Here is a 21,762-nt window from a genome sequence, read left to right as displayed (position 1 = left end):
TAATAGCAACATGGATTAAAAATGCTTATTATTATCTCAGTAGCACTATCAGAAAATACAGAATATAAGGATACCATGTCCTCAAATAATAGGTTGTACAATACAGCAGATTAACAGTCATGAGTATTGCTCTGCTCATTTAAAATGAGAAAGATAACTAAAAATGCTACTCAACATTTTATTTCAGAGTAACAAATCACTGTATGAATCCAGGTACAAAACTGTCCTTAACAGACTCCACTGCTAGTATTGAAGGGAGATATTTCAGATTCCATAAAAATAGCAAACATACAGCAGTTTCACAAACCTGTTGAAAACCTGGTGTGTCAAGAATTTGGAAGTTCTCTTAAATGGGGTGCTAAGGATGCCTTTGGTTTCCTCGCCCATACCCTCAGCAATTAGCTCCTTCGACACAAAGAAATAGAGAGTCAAGCTTTTTTTAGTCAGCTTTCAAGGTAAACCCCCCCCAATTTTACTAGCATATGTATCTGCATATATCTAGCATGACAACAGTATTATATTAAAACTGGGTACAGATATCTCAGTAGTCCTCATCTTGTAGGTATTGCTGCTAAATGCTAGTGACATGCAACAAAAATTCCAGTGAGAAAGAAATCACTGACCCCATGTCCTAACCATCACAAAAGAAGAAATAGCCTAAATGCAAGGTGTCCAAGCTGACCGAAAGAACTAAGTGTTGCAACCGGAAAATGGCATTACATAAATCCTTTATTTAACACTACCTCTTTATTTAAGAGAAGATATGAAATTCTTAATATTTAACAAATGGTCATCATATAGACACCCACTACACAAGACCAGTTTTGGCTTTCATTAAACTCTGGAAACATTCAGATAATGTAACCCACATGACCTATTATGTACTTACAGAAGAAGACTCGCAACCAAAAATCCATAATATGTCATCTAGATCTTTCTCATTTACAGTTTCATCAAGTGATACTCCAAGCTGTGGATAAAAGCACTACCAATTACTCAAAGCTGTTAACTTTAAAGACATAGTACATTTGTTTTGGTCAAGAAAAACTTTCCAGAAACACAAGGCGGGGGGGGTGGGGGGGGAAATCTGTCTACCCAACAATATGTAAACATACATATTTATAGGCATTTATGATATATAAATTTATTTTCTTTATGTAACACTTTCCAATTCCTCCCTTTACCCTCCCAAACTATCCAAGCCAGATGGCTCAGAAACTGAGACTCATGATCGCCTTCCTAATGTTTCTAAGTGTTTCCTACTTAATGGGAAAATTGCCCATTTTCCTGTGACACCCCTTCCCCCCATTCCAATTTACAGAACATACTACACTTCGTGAAGACTCCTTCATGCCTACCAAAATGTGGTTTAGATTTCAGTCTGTCTTCAAACACTGTCATAAGACCTGAATTCTGGATGTCACCTTGTATTTCATCATTAAATTTTTGAATCTCTCCCCTTCAGTGCCATATTTAACAGGAGAAAATTACATATTCCTGTTAAAAGGCATAAAATGAAAATACAATTATTATTTCTGGAAGTTCAGTGCCTCACTTAAGTTCATTCTTTATATTATCTTTACAATTGACTAATATATCTGAGCAAATTACAAGATCTTAAATCATTTTGTTCCGTTTAGCACATGTAATGATTAGAAACTTAATGAAGAAAATGCCATACTACAAAATTTCTGAATTTATCAAAGGGTTAGAAAGTTGCTTACTCTGCCATCACTATAAATCCGAAAATTTATCTTTCTAAGAGCTGCCCTGTCCAAAACCTCTTTGACTGGGCATCCACACGTGATCGTCAAGGTATCAAAGAACAGATCATGATGTAGTTTATGACCAGCTCGCCTGAGACCTATAAAAAACAGTAAGTTAATTCTATTATATGCACACTATATTGTTTGCTCAGGCAGTAGCTGCAGAACAATACCATCTATCTCATAAGTAAATGCTTTTACATAAAAAAGCAAAATATGCCCCTTGTGTAAAGAGCAGCAAAATCACCAGCTTTTTAGTGAAATGTCACTGTGTATGAAATGCAACTAAATCATATTCAAACCTAATTAATAATGCAGACTGAGTCTAGGGAAAGTCAGTCTGATACATCAAATCTGTCATATATACAGTAGCAGAATTGGTATATGAATGCAGTAAGGACAAAATAATAAGAAAGATATTAACGGATATTAACTGTCACAGAGCTTGCCATAACAAAGTTTGGAGTCATAGGGTTTTTTGTAGTAGCAAGAGGTCTTCTGGCTAAACTGGCAAATAAAGTATGGATGTTTCTTACAATAATCCCTTAGTTCCAAGCATTCCAGTTTTGTATAGCTCTGACAGCAGTGATAGTTGTATCAATGAAAAAAAACCTACCAGACCACGTACTCCAGATGCAATCATTAACTTCTGCTAGATTCTGTGCTATTCTTTAGCTGTTAACCTTTGTGATTTCAATGTTCGTAGCAGGTATGATACTCCACCCAGTTTAACTGAAATGTTTCTATTGCTTTAATGTAATTTATTACCTTCCTTTGCTATGTTATTAATACTCTGTGCAGATTTCTGTGTGTAAACTAGGATGGTCCATCAAAAGAAGTAGAAGCTGGCAAACAGCAGTTCAACACTACCATCTGGAGACTAGCTCTGTAGACTTCTGTTAGTTTCCCAAGGAAACAGAGGTAATGCCTCCAAGTTCTTATCACAGACATCTAATTCTTTAATGTCATTATCAGAACTACACAAAAAACATCAGCTGTATATTTTATATTAAAATGTCTCTCCCAAGTCGAGAGAACACACATCAGATGGACACCCCTGCCCCCACCCTGTAAGTTTATTTAAGATGTATTATTTAAGGGGTAAGGATCTTGGAACAGTTTCTGTAAATGTTAAGCACGCACCTTCAGCCAAGATTAGAGTAGCGTTGTGTACTCGTTTTGCAATATGCCTTAGTCCATCAGATCCATGGTATATACCAAACATTGCTGACATATTAGCCAGAAGAGCCTAGGATCCAAACACAGTTTAGGACATTGTTATTGTTAGCAGAAACTATTTCATGTAAGTTTAGTGAAATGTTTCTTTAGCACCCAGAGACAACCATGTATCCTGAGCTGATGTTATAGCTGATTATGTGTTGCCTACAAAATAAAAGGAGGGAAAGGCAAAATACTTTCATGAAACTGTAAGCACCGATTATTAATTCAATCCCCTTTGAAATGTAACTGTTTTAGCAATTAACACATACTTAAATTCAACTATTGCAACAAAGACATTTGAAGACTTTCAAGTCAAGTTAGTCTCACAGGAACCCATTGTTTAGGATCAGTACAAAAAACCTACAGAGTATCTCCTGAATACTAAGTAATTAAACTTGTGTCAAGAACAATAATAATAATCTCTCCTCAAAATCTGGCACAACATTAAGAGCAGGAGGAAGGCAACGATAGGAGCAAAAAAAGTTATGACCCTGTCTGTCTGGAGATCTGTGGAGGTATGGTGAAGATAACTATTCTGGATACTTATTTACTTAATCGTGGAATTTTCCTGTAAAGATATCTCCTTGGTGATGTAACATTCTTGCATCAAAGCACATTGACAAAAACATAAGTTGTGACAATTTGAATAATTAGTTTAAGAATTTAAAAATTTATTTCTTCTGCCTTGAGTGGGGAATTTCAGGCTATTGGAATTCCCTTCTATTTTATTAAGAGTTCTGTCTCATTTATAACAAACACAGCACTACTCAGTGGTGTTCATGCTACAAGACAGACAGATTCATGACACTGCAAGAATTGAGGACTACAGTAAGGAAACACATAGTAATACTCTCTTTTCAAGCAGACCATTATTCAAAGGGCTCAAAACAAATGAACAAAGACCAGAATATATCTATGTCCTCCATTTTTCTACTAAAATCTCTCAAAAGTAAAGCTAACTCACTGTTCAACTTGTTCCTTTCTAGCGCTGAAAATAAAGCATAAGTTACCTGTGCTGTGCAGATGTTGCTGGTTGCTTTATCCCTCCTGATATGCTGCTCTCGTGTTTGCAAAGCAAGCCGGTACACTTCCTTTCCACTTGCATCTCTAAGTCACAAGTGAAAATGTTGCTTCTGTTACTTTAAAATTATAGTTATTTGTGACATAGGGCTTTATGCATGCTAACCTGAAACTAGTTATCCTCAGAGACAGAAGGGTGCTGGAGAGAACAAAGCAGAAGTTGGGACAGTTGCAATACCAAACAGAGCAAGACTAAAGCACTTCTAGATTTCTGTTTATATCATGGCTGGTCAACAGACCACACAGCGAAATTTCTAAGCATACTACAGGAGAATTTGGTATTTGCCTTAAAATGACACAGATTATTGCAATTACTTTAACTGAGTAATAATATAAATTAAATATTCCTAAACTTATTGATAACTGTGAATGTTTTAGTTATTTTGGTTACTGAAGTACTTCTGGATAACTTCTGTGCCAAAGATACACAGTCTTTCTAGTGACAATGATTTGCATTTCAATTATTACTAGTTAGACATCTTGTCAAAATACACAGTACATCACCAACAGCAACTATTAGAGGCAAGATTTTGTACACTATTTCTCTGCTTTGTTTAAGCATGACTAAAATTTGAACTTGATTAAGTTCCTTCTAGATTATTTTGGAGGTTCACTGAATTTTCTACTTCTTGCCATTTGATGTTTTTTAAGATTCACTGATAAAGGTCTAACAGTACAAAGTGGAGTAAGTTAGCTTGCAAAGCCTCCTGCCATCACAATGAATCCACTCTGCTTTTGGTTATCTCTTCATCCCACATTGCCACAAGCACTATAGACAGTTCCACACAAATGGAATTCTTGGAGCTTGCTTCCTCAAAACTGAAGGCAACTTTTATTCTCAGAATTTTCAAGAAAAAAGGGTGCTCAGTACAACACCATGGTCAACTATTGTTCTCAAAGGCTGCACAAGATAGTCATAGTGTGTTCTTTTGTGGTTTTTTATGTATTACTAAGATCTCTGAGGGGAAACTTCTGATTGGATATTAGGTAAAAGTTTTTCAAAGAAAGGGTTCTAAAGCACTGGAACAGGCTGCCCAGGGAAGTGATGGCATCACCAACCATGGAAGTGTTCAAAAGATGTGTGGGTGTGGCACTAGAGGACACAGTTTAGTGGTGAACATTGTGGTAGGTTGACACCTGGACTTTATGATCTTGAAGGTCCTTTCCAACCTTAAGGATTCCAAGACTATGATTTCAATCTTCACTTAATGGCAGAGGGACCCCTTACCTTGTGACACCCACCATTCTGCCCGGCATCATTCTCACTAGATTTTCCTTGACAGCAAAGAAAGCTGCGTGGGGTCCCCCATAGCACAGCGGGACGCCAAACCTCTGGGAGTTACCCAGGACAACATCTGCCCCAAACTCCCCAGGAGGCTTCAGAATACAGAGCGCCAGAAGGTCAGTAGCACAGCAGGCGAGAGTCTGAGAACAGAAATGCACAAAGCAGTCAGGCTCTCTTCTGAAGGAATGGTGTTTATGTGGGAGCTAGGTTTTTAAATTTAATTTCAAACAGTTACATATGACTTGCACAGAGCTGAAGTTCAATGGTTGTTATGGTTATCAATTGCATGTAGGTGAGATGATAACTCATTGGCTGTTTGATGCATCAGATTAGTATCTGTATGACCAATAAAATTTACTTTACCCCATTCTGGTGAGCTCTTTCAACAAGTTCAGAGAAGTCTTCAATCTTCCCTTCAGTGTCTGGATACTGAAATAAAACTCCACTGACATCATTTCCACTGAAATCCATCTCATGGGGTAATTTGAGCTCAGTAATAACACCTGTGTAACTGGAAACAAAAATACACAGAAGGCAAAATAGTCAAACCACTTCCAACCTTGGGGTGACAATAAGATGTTTTCATGGACTCATATATGACTCTCTTCTTTAATATACAGAGAGTTGAACATGCTTTTCAGCACTAAATGTTGAGAAAGTTTCACATCATTGTATATAGTACTGAAGAAAAATTGCATTCAATATCACCATCAGAAATACAGAGCAAAGCAAACAGAGAATGCTTAAGACACTTGCTTGTTAGTAAAAGAAAAAAAAAAGACAAGACTGAATTCAACAGTCAAATGTATATATTTGTGCAACAATTTAAGGAAAAAGTAAATATTTTCTTTTTATCATATGTTTAGTCTCTTTTTAAACAGCTTTAATTTCTTTGCAGTTGTATTTGAACTTGAAGTGATGCCAAATGATAACAGATTTCTGCTTTTAGTTTGCAAAGAAAGCACAGGCCAGAAATGTTAGGTATATGGCAAAAAGGCACAGATGGAAAATGATTCAGCGTAAGGGAAAATATATGGTTAAAAATGGAGGAAAACATTACTTTGCTCTAGTTTGGACCACTGCTATAGTTTGAGGGTGGCATCGGGCATCTACATAGAATTTTCTCCTTTTGTTGTGTCTGTCAAAAAAAAGAAAAAAGGCTTACATATCAATAATATATGGTTTCCCTTGGAAATAAAATTAGCTTATTTTCTAGAAGTGAGTTTTCCTATGTAAAAAGGCAGTTGAAGATATTATATATATATTATTATATATACATTATAACCAGATTAAGTGTAAGATTAAATGACATTTCTTTCACATTTACATTAAGAAAGATCATTTCAGACACTCAAATGAGACTCATACATTTAAACAGATTATGAAAGAGAACAGGCAGGTCGGTAATTTCAAAAGCCATGGGAATGGGTCCACACACACATACTTTTTTAAAGGAATACAACTGTGGTCTTTAATACAGATTTTTCAGTGTTGCCCTGGATGAAAAAAATATGAGCCATCTAAGTAGGTAAAGGGAGATGAAGAAGATGGGTCCGTGCACATAGCAGTGGGGATAGAACTAGCTGATCTTTAGGGTCCCTTCCAACCCAAACCATTCTATGATTCTGGTAAGACCATTCCCTAGCTTTCTCTGGTAAGCAGAATTTTACATCATACTGAGACTTTGAACTAGTGAATACTTAGAAAACTATTTTTACACACACAAAACTATGATTACACACTCTCTGCTGTGTAATCACCTTCCTGATACACAGTTCTGCAGTGACCTTCAATCATCTCATGTATTTAATTTGATTTGCAGATCCCTTTCACATGGCCCTACAACAGACATCCATGAAAGCACATTTGGATACACCAGTAAGAGTTTCACTTTTAGCAACTTAGAAAGATGTATGCCACCATTTTTTAAAGCTTCTTTTAATCACTAATGGAAAAAGATAATGCACATCTTCAACTTTCATGGACACAAGAGACTCGGGCCACAGTCTGTTAGAGTATGTGATAAAAGGTCCTCTGCACCCCCTGCAGAGAGGCAATGGCTGGTGGAGGAGCCCAAGTAACACTCTGTTCCTGCTGCTCCCCAGGGAAAAAAATCAGCCCAACAGAGACCCATCTCCACAAGTGCAGAGGAGCAAAGAGACCACCTGGCAGGTGGGAACTGTAGTTAATCAATTAACCCAAACAGGCACACTGGGTGCTATTCCCCACTTGGCAAGTAGACATCATGGTATGCATGAGAAGAGCATTTGAGGATTGCAAACATCTCTTATTATGAGATGTTTAGGGGAAAAATAATACAGCTAAGTGATTCTGCAAGCAACAAGCACAACAAAATAGAGGAATAAGGAGATAAACTGGGACAGTCACATATAAATAGTTGGTTGCTGAAGCACTTGCACCTAACTAGTGAAGTCTGTCCACTCTTCTTGTTAAATGACTTTCTGATTCTTTTCATGGGTAAGGAGACTCTGTATTCTGTGTTGTGTGTGTATGGCTGGCTGAGTGCCACTGGAGTCAGACCATGAAGGATCCACATTTCCATAGTGCAGCAGCTGAAGTGACTGGAGTGAGTGGACTTCAGTGCCAGCAATTGGAGCAGCACATCAACCAATATAGGCCCTCATATCTGTGCTGGTGCCAGTAGCTGGGCTGGTGCCCTAGGCATGGCAGCTAGACTCTTTCCAGTATGTCCATGTCTCTGTTGTACTGGGGAGCCCAGAGGCGGGCACAGCACTGTGGGATGGGGACTCACCAGGGTGAGAGGGAGGGATCCCTCCCTGGCCTCCCGGCAACACTCCTCCCAGTGCAGCCCAGGAGATTGTCAGCCTATTGGCCACAAGTAAGTACACACTGCCTGATTGTGTTCAATCTGGTGACACCCAAACCCCAAAAAGGCCTTTCCAGCAAAGCTGCTTTCCAGCCTGCCAGACCCCATCATGTACCCCATATGCCTGGGCTTCCTTCTCCCCAGGTACAGGACTTCACACTTCCCCTTGTTGACCTTCATAGAGTTCCTGTCAGCCCATTTTCTCCAGCCTGTCCTAGTCCCTCTGGAAGTCCCTGTGACCCACTGGTCTATCAGCTGATCCTCCAAGTTTTGGATCATCAGCAAGTTTGCTGAGGATACAGTCTGCCCCATCATGCAGATCCTCAACTGGACCCAGTGTTGCCCCTGGGGTATAACAACTGTCCTCCACCTAGAGTTCATGTCACTGACCAGCACCCCATGGGCCAACATTCAGACAGTTTCCATCTATCTCACTCCCACCTCATCCAGCCTGTAATTTTTGGTTTCTCTGTGGAGATTTAAGGGAGACCCACTCCTCTCCCCTCCCAAGGCAGCCACACAACTGTAGAAAGTCATCAGGCTGGTCAAACATGACCTGCCCCTGTGTTAATTCATGCTCATGACTCCTTATCCCCTCTTGTCCTTCATATGTCTGGAAATGGCTTCCAGAGCTAGCAGTTGTTCCATCATTGCTGAGGCACTGAGGTGAGGCTGACTGGCTGGTAGTTCCCTGCATCTTCATTCCTGCTCTTCCTAGAGACAGGAGTGTCATTTGCTTTGCTCCCTTGCTGAGGCACCTCTCCCAATCACTGTGGTTGTTCAGAGACAATCAAGGGCAGCCTCGGATTGGTATCAGGAGGCTCCCTCAGCAGCCACACCAGCAGCACATCAGGACCTGAGTAAGTCCAGTTTGCTTAAGTGCTCTGTAGCCTGACCCCCCTCCAACAAGGGTAAGTCCTCCTTCCTCTAGAATTTCTCCAGTCCTCTCTTTAGGTCCTTAGGTTTCTGAAGGCCTTATATGTCTGAGTTAAACATTTACATCAACACTAGGAACTTCTCTGGGGGCATGGCAACACGGACTCTAGCTGTTCAGTGATCTGCTCACACCAAGAAGGCCACACTCAACTTCAACTCATTGCCTACACGTGGATAGATGCCTTCAAATTCCAAAATTACTTTCTGCTGTGATTTAACCACAGATTTAAACACAGTACCTGTGACATAACTGCATGGCTTCTGCAGCAGCTGTCCCTTCATCCAGCAAAGATGCGTTAGCCACATCCATTCCTGTGATATCACACACCATAGTCTGGTAATTTAGGAGGCTCTCCAGCCTGCCCTGGGACACCTCAGGCTGGTAAGGGGTATACTGGGTAACCCTGTAAAAAAAAGTTCTGAGTTTAGGTCTAGGAAAAGAAATGTGTAACAAAATTATGACAATATATAACTGAACTATATCAGAGAAAAAAGAAATAGTAAAGTGTAATTCATTAATATGGAAATTTGTTAGAAAACGGTTATTTTTAAATGCCTTAATTTTTATCTTCTGGTGTTGACTTGGCTTTTTACAGGACAAGAATTCTGTTTCTCCATTTTGAAAAGAGAAGTTACTTTTAAAGCCAAAGTGTGAGGCCGTTATGGAGAAGGGACAGAGTAAGTAGATGCTGAGTGTGGAAGAATTAAATCAAGTCACAATATTTAAAGAAGTTGAATATTTTTGTTGAGTATATTTTGTTCAATCATATCTAGGTGTTGCCATGATTTTTCAACACTGTTTCTGAAGCCCTTTACTTGTAAAGTTGTCTCCACCCTTCTAGGAGGAAAGGCACTTGGCATTTCACAGAATCAAGCTCAGAAATATGTAACTTCTTGTGAAATGACAGTTTCCAGTTGAGAGAAGTCAGATTGATATAAGTCTTATCTGTTGTCATTTGGCGAACAAAACAGTAGTGGCAAGATAAGGAACTCCTTCAAAAACACAAGAATATAAGGGAAACTCTCTATTATAACAGTCCCGAAAACAAAGCAGCATGGGTCCAGGGATGAAAGGCAAAAATAGAAGTCAGACTCTCCTCTCACTGCTGGAAATTTGGCCACTGGATTCCACAGTAGTTCAGGACACACTTTACGCCAGATTGAATTTAGAGTAGCAGCCAGAAACAAGTGGTAAGTGGGAACACTTGTGGCCTCTGTTTTCTAGTGATAGAAGAAAACAGCAGTTTTCTTCCCTGAAAGGGCAGTAGTAAGCCTTAGAATTTTGAGAAACGAAGTGAAGGTATAAGCTTTCCAGAAAGACTAAAGTATTTGGGAGCTCAAAAAGTCAATAGAAGGTAAAAGCCAAAGATTTTTAAAAAACAAGCTGGAGAACCTGGTATCAAGCAAGGTGAGAGGAGCAACAAAATAGTAATGTGAGAGACAAACTAGGAAAAAAGTCCTGAAGGTAATGCAAGAGCAAGAAGAAGGACATACTTAATATGTGAACTCAAAGTGTAATATATAATGCTAATGTATGTACTGGCTAATTAAGTTATACATCTGCTCAAATTACTCATATACACTATTCAGCACAGTAACAGAAAGCAATAGGTATGTATCGAGTACATAAATATTGATGATTTTCCCAAAACCTGTAGGTTTTTTCTCATTTTTGGCCAATTCTAGAACTAAACTAATTATCATCATATGACTACGTAGTTCACAAGTGAGACCATGTCCCAGGCTGCATGCAACCTTGCTAATCCCAATAGTAGGGGTGTTTTTCTCCATAGCAGCTAAACCCAGTGTTTGGTTTGCCAGATAAACTTTCAGTCTGGGAGAATTAAGATTTGTTTTCTGTATGGTCCCCCTGCCCTCTCAGTTCTCACCAATAAAAAGAATTATTCCAAATGCCTTTGCACAAGTAATGACTTTTCTTGATTAGTAGAAGAAACTCCTCTGTACCTACAGTTTACAATCGTGCTTTCTCATTTTCTTTCATTTAAGGGCTGTTTTTTGTATTTTAACTTGAGGAAGGAACTAGAATTAGACTAACAAGAATTAAAACATTGAGGTTAATTGAAATGCATTAGAGAAATCCTATGCACATAATTGGGAAAGTCCACTATATTACAAAACAGAATTAATGAAGGCCTTTGATTTTGATGTTATAGTTTTGAGTGGTGAACACAGTTGAACTAAACCAAATCAATTTCAGAAGGACAGGAAAAAAATCAACCAAGAAATCTTGAATTCCAGTACTGCTACAAGCAGTACTTTAAGCTACAGTGTATGAAGCTTAAAAGTTCTACAAGTAAAGACACCTATTATAACTTAAGAACACTTAGTTAAACACTTCTTTCAAAAGGGTTTTTTGGCATTTTCTAAGCATCTATATATTTTAATTTATTCTACTTCTCCACAGTTTCTCCAAATAAAATATCTGGCTTTAGTCTGTATTCTGTGTTCTGCCTGAATCTATACTACATGGTAACTAACTTTTTAAACTCATTTAAAAACAGACTCTCTAAAAGTAATTATTGCAGAGTATGTAGCTATTTTCAGAATGTAATGCTTTCATTGTATTTTGAGTGTCACTACCTAACAAGTTTAATAATTTACACTAGACATGTGAAGACTGTAGGCTTCCTTGGTACAGGTGTGTATTCTTACATATTTAATGTCTGAGGGCAAAGGAATCAAATAAGTTGAACTTTGAAGACTTTTAGTTGCTCTAACAAATGCCAAGCAAAGAGAAACAAGTTGTGTAAGGGAGACAGAAAAGATCTGAAGCAATAAGCCTGAGCTTGCAGCATGTCCCTTGGAGCTGCAATGTGAAGTGTGTCAGCATGGGAAGTGTTACACACTCAGCAGATGTAAGGAGAAGTCTTAAACAGCTTCCATAAAGCTTGTGTAGTTGTTTTAGCACACATGCACACACACACATACTTTCCCTCCAACAAACATTTTAGCCTTCACTTTAGCCACCTAATAGTTTAGCTTTTAGCCATCTAGTTTGACTTCACTGGACAGTGCAAGATGAGATTTCTGGATGAACTCTCAGTTGTTTCATTAACTCTACATAACTTTTCAGGATTGAAAAGTTATATAGTGATAAGCTGCAGTTCATTTTGTTCCACTTACTTTCTAACTGTTCTTATTTTTGCCTCTATCAACTGATCATTTGTTTCCTGGTACTGTACTGAATATTTAGATTGCATATGTTGCAAAAAGTGAATGAGGATAAGGCCAAATAAAACTTTGCATAGGTATACTTCATCTCTTCTTTGACTCCAAACAATGCAACTTTTCCACCAGTGATGCAAACAGAGCCAACAAATCTAAAAATAAATAAGACTTAGTGGTCTACAGATACGTAGGCCCATTTATGGCAACCCAAAGTATAAAAAATACGTAACATATAAGTAACAATGACTTTTTGCACTGAGTAATATGATCCTTTGGTTGATTGTGGTTTTTTTTGATCTTTGGGCTTTTTTATTATATAAAATTTTTAAATGCCTATTTTACCAAATAAAAATTACCCAATAATAAAGATGACAGTTGCCATTTTAATACAGTATAAAAGGAGGATCTTACTAGTGACAGGGGAACTTGTAAACTAAATGAGAAAATGCCAGGTACCAGTGACATTCAGTCTGTTGGAAACTGAGACTCAACATGAAATTTAGCTTTTCCTGTTGCAACATTTCTGAGTTACAGTTCTTTAGAAACTGAAGTCAGCTGGATCATCAGAACCAAGTACAATATTCTCAGCCTTTTCATAAATGTATTATCTTATTATGATAGTTTAATATCACTGCTCTTCACCAGAGAATTATTTCATCAGACAAGACAGGAACTCACTTTATGGATAAACATTCAAACTCTTTAAGGTCTCTGGTTTTAAAAAAAAAAAAAGAGGAAAGAGATACTAAGAGAATAGCCTTTAGAATTTTCAAAATTTCTTACTTCCTCATCAGAAAATCATGATCATTGTATTGCACAGTATTTAACTACCTCCACCCAAATAGCATACACCAGTGGAGGAGGGAACTGTTTTTAATTTAGGCAGAAGTTAGGAAAGAATTACTTTCATTTAGGAGGTAAGTCTGTATACTTCCTTAAAGCAAACATGTAATCTTGTATTAGTTCATAATACATAGGAGCTGTAAATAGAAGTCACAGAATCAGTGGCACATTTTACAGAAAGTAAATTTCTAGCTTAAGCATGAACACAGTCCCTACACAGTAGGATACACATCATTACCAAATATATTAAAGCCTTAGTAAAAAAAAAAAAAAAAAAAAAAAAAGGTTTGTGGGACAAACTTCAAATGCGTACTTATACATATACATTTAACAATAAAATGTGGTACATTACCATCCTGCATTCTCCAACAAGTTGCGTGCGATGGGCTGAGGCACTGAGCAGTTGTAATAACCCATGCCTATATAGGACCGCCATACCTTGTTCTTGCTTGCAATGTTGTACAGAGTTTCAAGGATTTCATTTTCACCTAATTGGAAAGAAATTTTGTCAGAATGCTACAGCTACATGTAACAATAACAGTTTTTAACTGAAATGTCTTCTATCCCAGTGTAAAAAAACCCCCAAACATTGGTGGTGCAAGTATAAACAGTAGCAGAATAAAGTGCAAGCCAAAAATAGCAAAGATAAAGTGGTAAAATATTCTGAGAAAGTTTAAATTCTGCCAGAATTCTGGAAAATGCAACACCTGAATAATAAAAGGGTTCCAAAGCATGTGAAAAGAATAGTGAAAGAACCAGCTGTAGGCAGAAGGTGCCCTTCTTGTGGTAACACTATGTACATTCAACCCATCTTGCACATGCCATTAAAACATACCTCAGGAGGCACTTTGTATTAGCTGAATCTTGCAGAATCTACACTGGTTGAAGCCATTGCCATCCACAGCTGTCATTTAGTGTTTCTAACAGAGTCATGTTTTCACAAACTGTTTTTACAGCAAGCACCCAGGAGTAATTTCTTAGTATTATAGAACTGTATTTTCTCACATTTTCCCTAAACTGCTGATAAAACAGAACAGTTCTTTTAATTCAATTTTAGCATGCTTCACGAGTTTATTAAAAAAAAAAAAAGGTGTTAATAAGAGTATTTCTAGATGAAGAAATTCCAAATGTGATTAACTTTTAAATAAGTCTGCCAATCTAGTTTGAAGAGATTACAAAAGAATTATTTTGAAGCATACACAATGAAAGCGTTTGCACTCCCTCTCTCCCCCAACCATAGTTTACTGTTTGTTTTGCTTCTACATACTTCTCAGTGTCCTGAAAGCTGTGCAAAAATCACACTGAGTCAACCCATTCCTAGCAGTCAACAAATAATGCTACAAACATCTGCCTGAGGGTAGTATTTAAAAAAGACATTATTAGTTGAGGATGCAGCAAGATGGTCAGTACGCTGTCTTAAGATTGTGCAGAGATAGGTCTGCCCAACCTAACAGACCTGGGTAGAACTGGACACCAATCCTCCTAAGGTGAGGGAACCAGATGTTTTTTAATTCTTCCTCCAAATCTGACTTTAGAATTTGCTGTAACAGGACAGTTATACTAAGTTAGGTTCACTCTGTGCTGCAACTTGAATACCACACTTTGTAATATAAGGCTACAAATCACAGAAGTAGAATAGCTTGGGTCCTGGATATCTCAAAATCTGTTTTCTCTCTGTAAGTTACTCCAGCAAGAGAGATCAAGTCAGAACAGTTAATTCTCTGGAATGTGGTGGCAAATAATTATCTAGGTTTTGAATTAATTTCTAGCGCAATCACAAACAAGGATATTAGAACTTCAGCTCTGATTTCAAATTTTGTTTTTTTCCTTTTACTCAAGTTGCTACTGTTGCATTCCATGCACAAAGATTAATTTTTTTCAAAAATCTCAAGGATTTCAATTAATTTCTTACACAGTCACATTACACCTTTCACAGAGTTGGTTTGTTTTTTTTTTTTTTTTTTTTACTGATGTTCAGTTCTCATTTCAAAGTTCCTTTCTTCTCTGCCTTTACTCAGGGTTACCATTAGATCTAACATATGAAGACTGATTTCTTAGTTTTAGGAAACTGCTTTTTTTTTTTTTTCTGGAGACTTGTTATATGCTTACTAGGCTTGAACACAGCAATGTCCAGGGCAAAAAAGTGTAGTGAAAAACTCCACTCCCCAGTACTCTTCCCATAGAGTTTCTAATAAGACAGATGCACTTGCTTGTTTAAGTGAGCTTTAACATTGTAGAGACCTTCCTCTACCACTTGCAAACCAAAAGTTTGATGAAACACAATTTGGTTGCAATTTCAGACAGAGGCTTGTACTCTTGCATAATCAAACATCAGTGATTTCTTGGAAATGGTAATGAATTTCCTTGCTTAATTCCAAGCTGCAGTTGAAGGCAGAAGTTGGCTATCATTTAACTTGCTCGCTAGCTCAATGTCACACACAAAAATGCACCGAGTGCACTTTCTGCAGTAAACACATGCCTCAAATACTGTACAACGTGACAGATAACATTTCCTTTGTTCGCCCCGCTGAGCTTTTCTTCTAGAGTTATTTCTCAGCAAGTGTAGCTAACAACAACTACATGCAGGCACTTAGCTTGTGCTGGGGATCTCTGAAATAAACCTGCTTCCAAACCAATCGAAGGCACAAAGCCAAAAGCCTAGTGAGACTGCAAGCAGCTTAGAAAGTGATTATGCTTAAGGGCAGAACCATACTCCATCTAGAATACCTACACTGATAGGTTCTAAGACTGAATATATTTTAAATGACCACATTTTAATGAGGTACCTGTGAAGACAGTTACACAGCTAATTTTAACCAAGATGGCAAAATGCTGGAGGGGCATACTCTTTCCACTCCAGCTTCACCTTACTGACCCTACCCTTTGGTCACTATGAGGGCAATGGCAGCAGTACAACTCAAATGTACATCTCCCACATTTGACATGCCTCTTTAAAGACACCTGGGATAAAGATCCTTTGCCTTCTACTGCCTTGAAGTACTTCATCACAGTATGTCTTTAGGAAGATAGCTCATAAGTAACTGCGCCCCTGAAAAAGGGAAGTCAATAGCTCCTGATTTATCTATTAGGCTGGCTTACCTATGACCAAACATAAATCCGTGTAGATTCCATTAATTCAGTGTTTGGTTTACACTGATGGGGTTCTGAATTCAAATAAGACTGATGCAGGTAACGGTGAGAGAAATTAACACAGATGCTGCAGTCCAAAGACCAGACAGCAAGGCAGTGAAACATACCATTCTTACCAGTACCCCCAGCAACAACAGGAGGGGACAAAGGAGATGCAGCCAGGCTCTTAACAGCAATGCCTGAACAGGACTCTGTGTCTCTGTCAATAGCCTTATTTCCCACTCCATCAAGCCTAGGTTTCAACAGTGTATTCCCATAATGTTATTTATGAAAGGGGTCTACCTCTTTATTGATCATTTTGTAAATAACTAATGCTAATACAAAGGCAGATGAATGTGAACCACAAGAGTGATATTACATATGCTTAAAAATCAATTTTCAAATTCATAAAAAAGTTGCTAAGTTTCCATTTTTGTCCACAAGACTGTCACCAAACTCAGAAAATAACAGACTTTTTCTGCTGTATAAAGTATATAACTTGTAGCAGAAATGTATTATTCTAAATAATTATTCATTCCTTTAAAATTAAAACATACAGGAGTTCTAAAAATTTTAATTACATAGTTCAAAAATCACAGCTTGAGATATTTCTTGGTTGTGTTACTAATTTTTTTTTTTTTTTGCTCTCCCAGCAATGAGATTAAGAAGCAATATGCAAAATGGGGAAATAGAAAGAAAAATTTACTATATTTAAGTAATGGTTGGACTCTGGCCACCCTCACATTCAGCTGTTTGTTTCCAGTGTTCTACGACAAAGTGATTGAAATGCCTTTATCATGAGCTCATTTTATTGGGTGTACAATAAAAATTCTTTAAGAACCTTGTTCAGCAAAAAAAAAAAATTGCCAGCTAATCACTGCAGTTGATCTTTATTCCCCTTATCAACTAATTAGAAATTATGATCAATGACAGTACTCAGAATAAGGTCCACTGCTTTTGCTGTACTCCTACCTTATAACTGGAGAAAACTTACTGAGGGTCTGAGCAGTTATGCAAGGACACTTCCAGATTGCTACATCCACAAGTAGCAAAGGCAGAATATATCACAAAAATAGTAAGAGGGACCAAATTCAGATCATAAAATGATACACTTATTTTTGCTAGTGTTTTTGTGGTTAGCACAGTAGGGTTCCCTTGAACTTGTGAGATACCTGCTAGAGAAAGAGAGGGGAGAAAATACAAAAGGAGAAGTTCAAGTTACACAACTTGAACCATGCAATATAAAAAGAAGGTTACTATTTGTCTGATGTATTTTTATTTACTTTATATCAGATCTTAAAAAGAAAATCTAGCCTCTGAGATCAAGGAAGCAAGATCCTTAGAACAGCTGACAAAAGGGGGATTAATTTACTTCTCTTACTTTAATAATTCATGCGATCTCTTAAAAAAAACCCCAAAAACCAGATTATATTGAAGCAAACTAGTTCTGAAGCACTGTTAGACACATAGTAATAATGCTGTAGGACAGCACAAGGAATGTGCATGTTCCAGGTGCTGTGTCCATAACTTCAAGATACAGGCAGAAAGCCAAGAGCATCTGTTGCCCTGCCCCCTCCCCCTCCTTCACTCAGGCTACCTGTGCTCACCCAGCCAGCCTGGGCACCACACGCAACCTGAGGATGCTGCCAGGAGCCAAAAGCATGGGCAGGCTGAGTGACAAGATGCCTTTCCCTGTTCTACCCACAAGGGCTGCTGCCTGTGGAAAAAAGAGCAGCAGCCTGAAGGTGCATGAGGAGCAAAGTGCCATGAGTGGTAATGCAGATTGTGCACTACACGTGGCAACACTCTGGAGGGTAACTGTTACCCCTGCCACAGGCATCTGAATCATGCTGCGTGGACTCCAGCAGCAGAGAATCTGAAATTACTAAATCACCTCTAAAAATATGACTGACATCAGGAGGTGATTATAAACTCATCCAGAATTAATTTGTAACTGGCATTTTAAATATAAAATCCAATTAAAGAAGATTCACTGCATAAAGAGCTGTTAAATTTGGAGACACAAATAGTCTTTATTACAATGTAACTGCTTCTGAACAGTATTGCTTCTATAATATTTAGACTGGAGACCCAATCGCATTCTTGATTTTAGGAACTAATGTGTATAAATTCTAAAATTTGAGAATGTACGTGGGAATGTTTGGGGGAAAATTGTGGTGGAGTTCATAAAAGTTTTTAATTCAAACTTTTAAAAAATTCAAATCCTGAACTAAAAAGCAGAAATACAAACATATGCACAAGACCTACCCATTACATAGAAAGACAGACATACCATGGCAGCATTGCAGGGATAACTACGACTGACACAGACAGCAGGTTTGTAGGGATAAAATAAAGAGGATTACTCTTATATAAGATAGTATGTTATTTTACTTCAAACGGGTCAATCACTACATATGTTCTAAAGCACCTTCAATACCTAAAGAAAAGCTGATTGTTCAAGTTTACTTACTGTAACCCTGGGAAAAAAGCTCTGTAATAACAGCTTATCCCAATTAAGTATCAAACAGATGTCTAGCCTTGTTGTAAATATTGACTGAACAGAAGTCACATGCCAAAATGACATTTTTCCTTAACTGTATCTAAAGAAAAATCTGACTGTAAAAAAAAAAAAAAACCCTTTTCCAGAATCAGTTGAGGTACAGGACTGAAAACTACTGTTAGCTGAAATCAGACATTTTGCTGTTTCACCCCTACTGGCGTTCAGTGGCATGTTCAGGTGATTTTACAACACAGCCAGCAGGCTCATGTCAAGAGACACTTTTTAAATGGCTTTTTTTTTTTTTTTTTTTTTTGGTCAGAAAATGGAAATAGCTAGTTCTGTCATGTTTCATACCAAAGAAAGGATTTCATTTCAGAAACCTCTTAGCTACATACCTTCTCTCCTCCATCACTGACCATAGCAATACAAGAAAAAAATCTGCCAATACAAATAACACTAATAATTATTGAAAAAGCATTTAGAGTATAGATGCACTTGTACCAGCAAAACTTAGCATTTACCAGAATGGCTACTTCATTCAGACTTAAAAAAAACAGATCACAGAATCATTTAGATTGAAAAAGACCTCCAAGATCATCAACTCCAATCTCTGACTGATTACCACCTTTAGTTGTCAAGTAAACCATGGCACTAAGTGTCATGTCCAGCTGTTTCTCAAACACCTTCAGGAATGGTGTTTCTCCCTGCACAGTCCATTCCAATGCCTGACCACCCTTTCAGTGAAGAAATTCTTACTGATGTCCAAGCTGAACCTCCCCTGGCACAGCATGAGGCCATTTCCTCTTGTCCTGTCACCTGTTGCCTGGGAGAAGAGGCCAACCCCCACCTGGCTACACCTTCCTTTCAGACAGCTGTAGAGAGTGATAAGGTTCCCCTGAGCCTCCTTTTCTCCAGCTTAAACAACCTCAACTCCATCAGCTGCTCCTCATAGGACTGGTGTTCCAGACCCTTCATCAGCTTTGTAGCCTTTCTCTGGACACCCTCCAGCACCTCAGTGTCTTTCTTGGAGTGAGGGGACCAAAACAACACACGATTCGAGTGTGGCCTCACCAGTGCTGAGTACAGGGGAACAATCCCTGCCCTGTTCCTGCTGGCCACACTGTTGCTGGTACAGGCCAGGATGCCATTGGCCTTCTTGGCCACCTGGGCACACCCTGGCTCATGTTCAGCTGCTGGCACCAGCACCCCCAGGTCCTTTACCTGTGGGCAGCTTTGCAGCCACTCTGCCCCAGCCTGTGGCACTGCCTGGGGTTGTTGTGGCCCAAGGGCAGGACCCGGCACTGGGCCTTGTAGAACCTCACACCACTGGCCCTGGCCCATGATCCAGCCTGTCCAGATCCCTCTGCAGAGCCTTCCTACCCTCAGGAAATGTCCGGTTAAGTAACATTAAAGACTTTCTCTCCATATATATGTAATGTCATTCAGGGAAGTAATGAAACTTGATTCTTCCACAGAAGAGTAGGTCTGTGCTAAAATGTCTAGGAAAGACAACAAAGGTACAAAAAGAGTGTACTTCTGCTGTAATCAGAGGTTTTATTTGTCATCAATGGAATATGCAATGCCATATAAACCATCTCTTTAACACAAGCTGCATCCACAGGAGACTTTTTTTTTTTACTGCTATTGCATACACACATTTGATTCATTTCCGTTCTTTTAGATAATGTTAGATTATGAATGGAATGATCCATAATGCAATTTTTCCTAGTGACAAACACCCAGTCAAAACTTGAAGATACACATATACATCAAATGTACACACCTGAGATGAGGTCTACAGCTATGACAGTTTTCCAAAACACCCTAACATAATTGCAGAGGCCTATGGTATCCACACATGCTTTTTATGGTGAGTGTGTGGTTTTCTTGAACTGCATGTCTAGTTCTATCTGTAAGGACTGACTTGAATGAGGCTTCAACATAAGCTCAGCTGTTTGTTACTACAAAGGAGTAGCTCCACCACAGCTCATTTGTTCAGCTGCACTCCAATCTGTGGAGTCATTATGATTACATTTTTGAGTTATAAAGACAAGTGGAAATTGCTGTATTATAAATTCTATAAATGCTGAAGTTCATTGAATGACATGTTTTGCATTGCCTTGTCCTGTTCTCTCATTCCATGTGTGAGTTAGAGGGACAGTGGGAGCATTCATTTAAATAAAAACAAATGTTTAAATTAAAATAGAATAGTTTTCACAACACTTCCCAATTTTGCTATTTCCCTTTAGTAAAAGGTATATGATAGAGAAATAACGCCCCATACTCACAAAAGAAATACCACCCTGGTGACTGGAAGTGTTCTCTCTAACGGTACATTAAAGAGGAAGCATCACTCAGATTACAGTGTCCTGGGCACAGGATGTTCAATGCGACATTGCACAATTTTAAGCTGAGGCTTTTATCTTTTCTTTTAAAAGCTGTGGATTTTTCTGCTACCAATGCAGGGGAAAACTAGTGACAAACAACTACACACTAAATTACAAAATATAGTTCAGCACACTGGCTGCAGAAGAAAAACACAGTAGTGTACAGAAAAAGGTTTTCTGTACCTCATGCAAGCATCTCTTTTGAAAACTCACTGTTGCATGCTGCGCAATGTGAGACACTGCATCACAGTCACATTCTTTCAAAGTTTACTCTAAGGGAACAAGAACAGCATAGCAAGTGGAGCAAAATGCCAATGAACGAAACACACTGTTAGCTAATGAGGTCCTGTTGTACAGTGAGAACTTGCCTACAACAGGACATCAATTAATGTACTGCTATGTAGGAGACATCCACTCAAAATTACTATGAAAATCAGCATTTGAGCACTGCATCAAGATTGTGACTTAGGTTGACATCACCAGTTTAGTTTTCAATAACATATATGTATTTTAATGCCCACTATCCTGGATCATTTTCATGTGTGTTTCGGTGAAGTAAAATTTCATAAGAGTAT

At 38.3% G+C, this 21,762-nt stretch overlaps 1 protein-coding gene across 1 annotated transcript in view; it reads right to left on the bottom strand.

Moving 5' to 3' along the window:
- The window catches only part of GLDC (glycine decarboxylase), a 37,973-nt gene that overhangs the window by 14,306 nt on the left and 1,905 nt on the right, over positions 1-21,762 (bottom strand). Inside the window, exons 3-12 of the mRNA XM_032097234.1 lie at positions 13,521-13,656; positions 9,376-9,540; positions 6,413-6,490; positions 5,716-5,863; positions 5,296-5,492; positions 3,998-4,094; positions 2,910-3,015; positions 1,725-1,864; positions 890-970; positions 308-405 (exon numbers count right to left, since the gene is read on the bottom strand). Coding sequence (XP_031953125.1) covers positions 308-405; positions 890-970; positions 1,725-1,864; positions 2,910-3,015; positions 3,998-4,094; positions 5,296-5,492; positions 5,716-5,863; positions 6,413-6,490; positions 9,376-9,540; positions 13,521-13,656 — 1,246 coding nt within the window. The remainder of the gene's footprint in view (positions 1-307; positions 406-889; positions 971-1,724; positions 1,865-2,909; positions 3,016-3,997; positions 4,095-5,295; positions 5,493-5,715; positions 5,864-6,412; positions 6,491-9,375; positions 9,541-13,520; positions 13,657-21,762) is intronic.

This window comes from Corvus moneduloides, chromosome Z, assembly GCF_009650955.1.
Source record: "Corvus moneduloides isolate bCorMon1 chromosome Z, bCorMon1.pri, whole genome shotgun sequence".
Lineage (NCBI taxonomy): Eukaryota > Metazoa > Chordata > Aves > Passeriformes > Corvidae > Corvus > Corvus moneduloides.
This window is presented reverse-complemented; position numbering and strand designations above follow the sequence as displayed.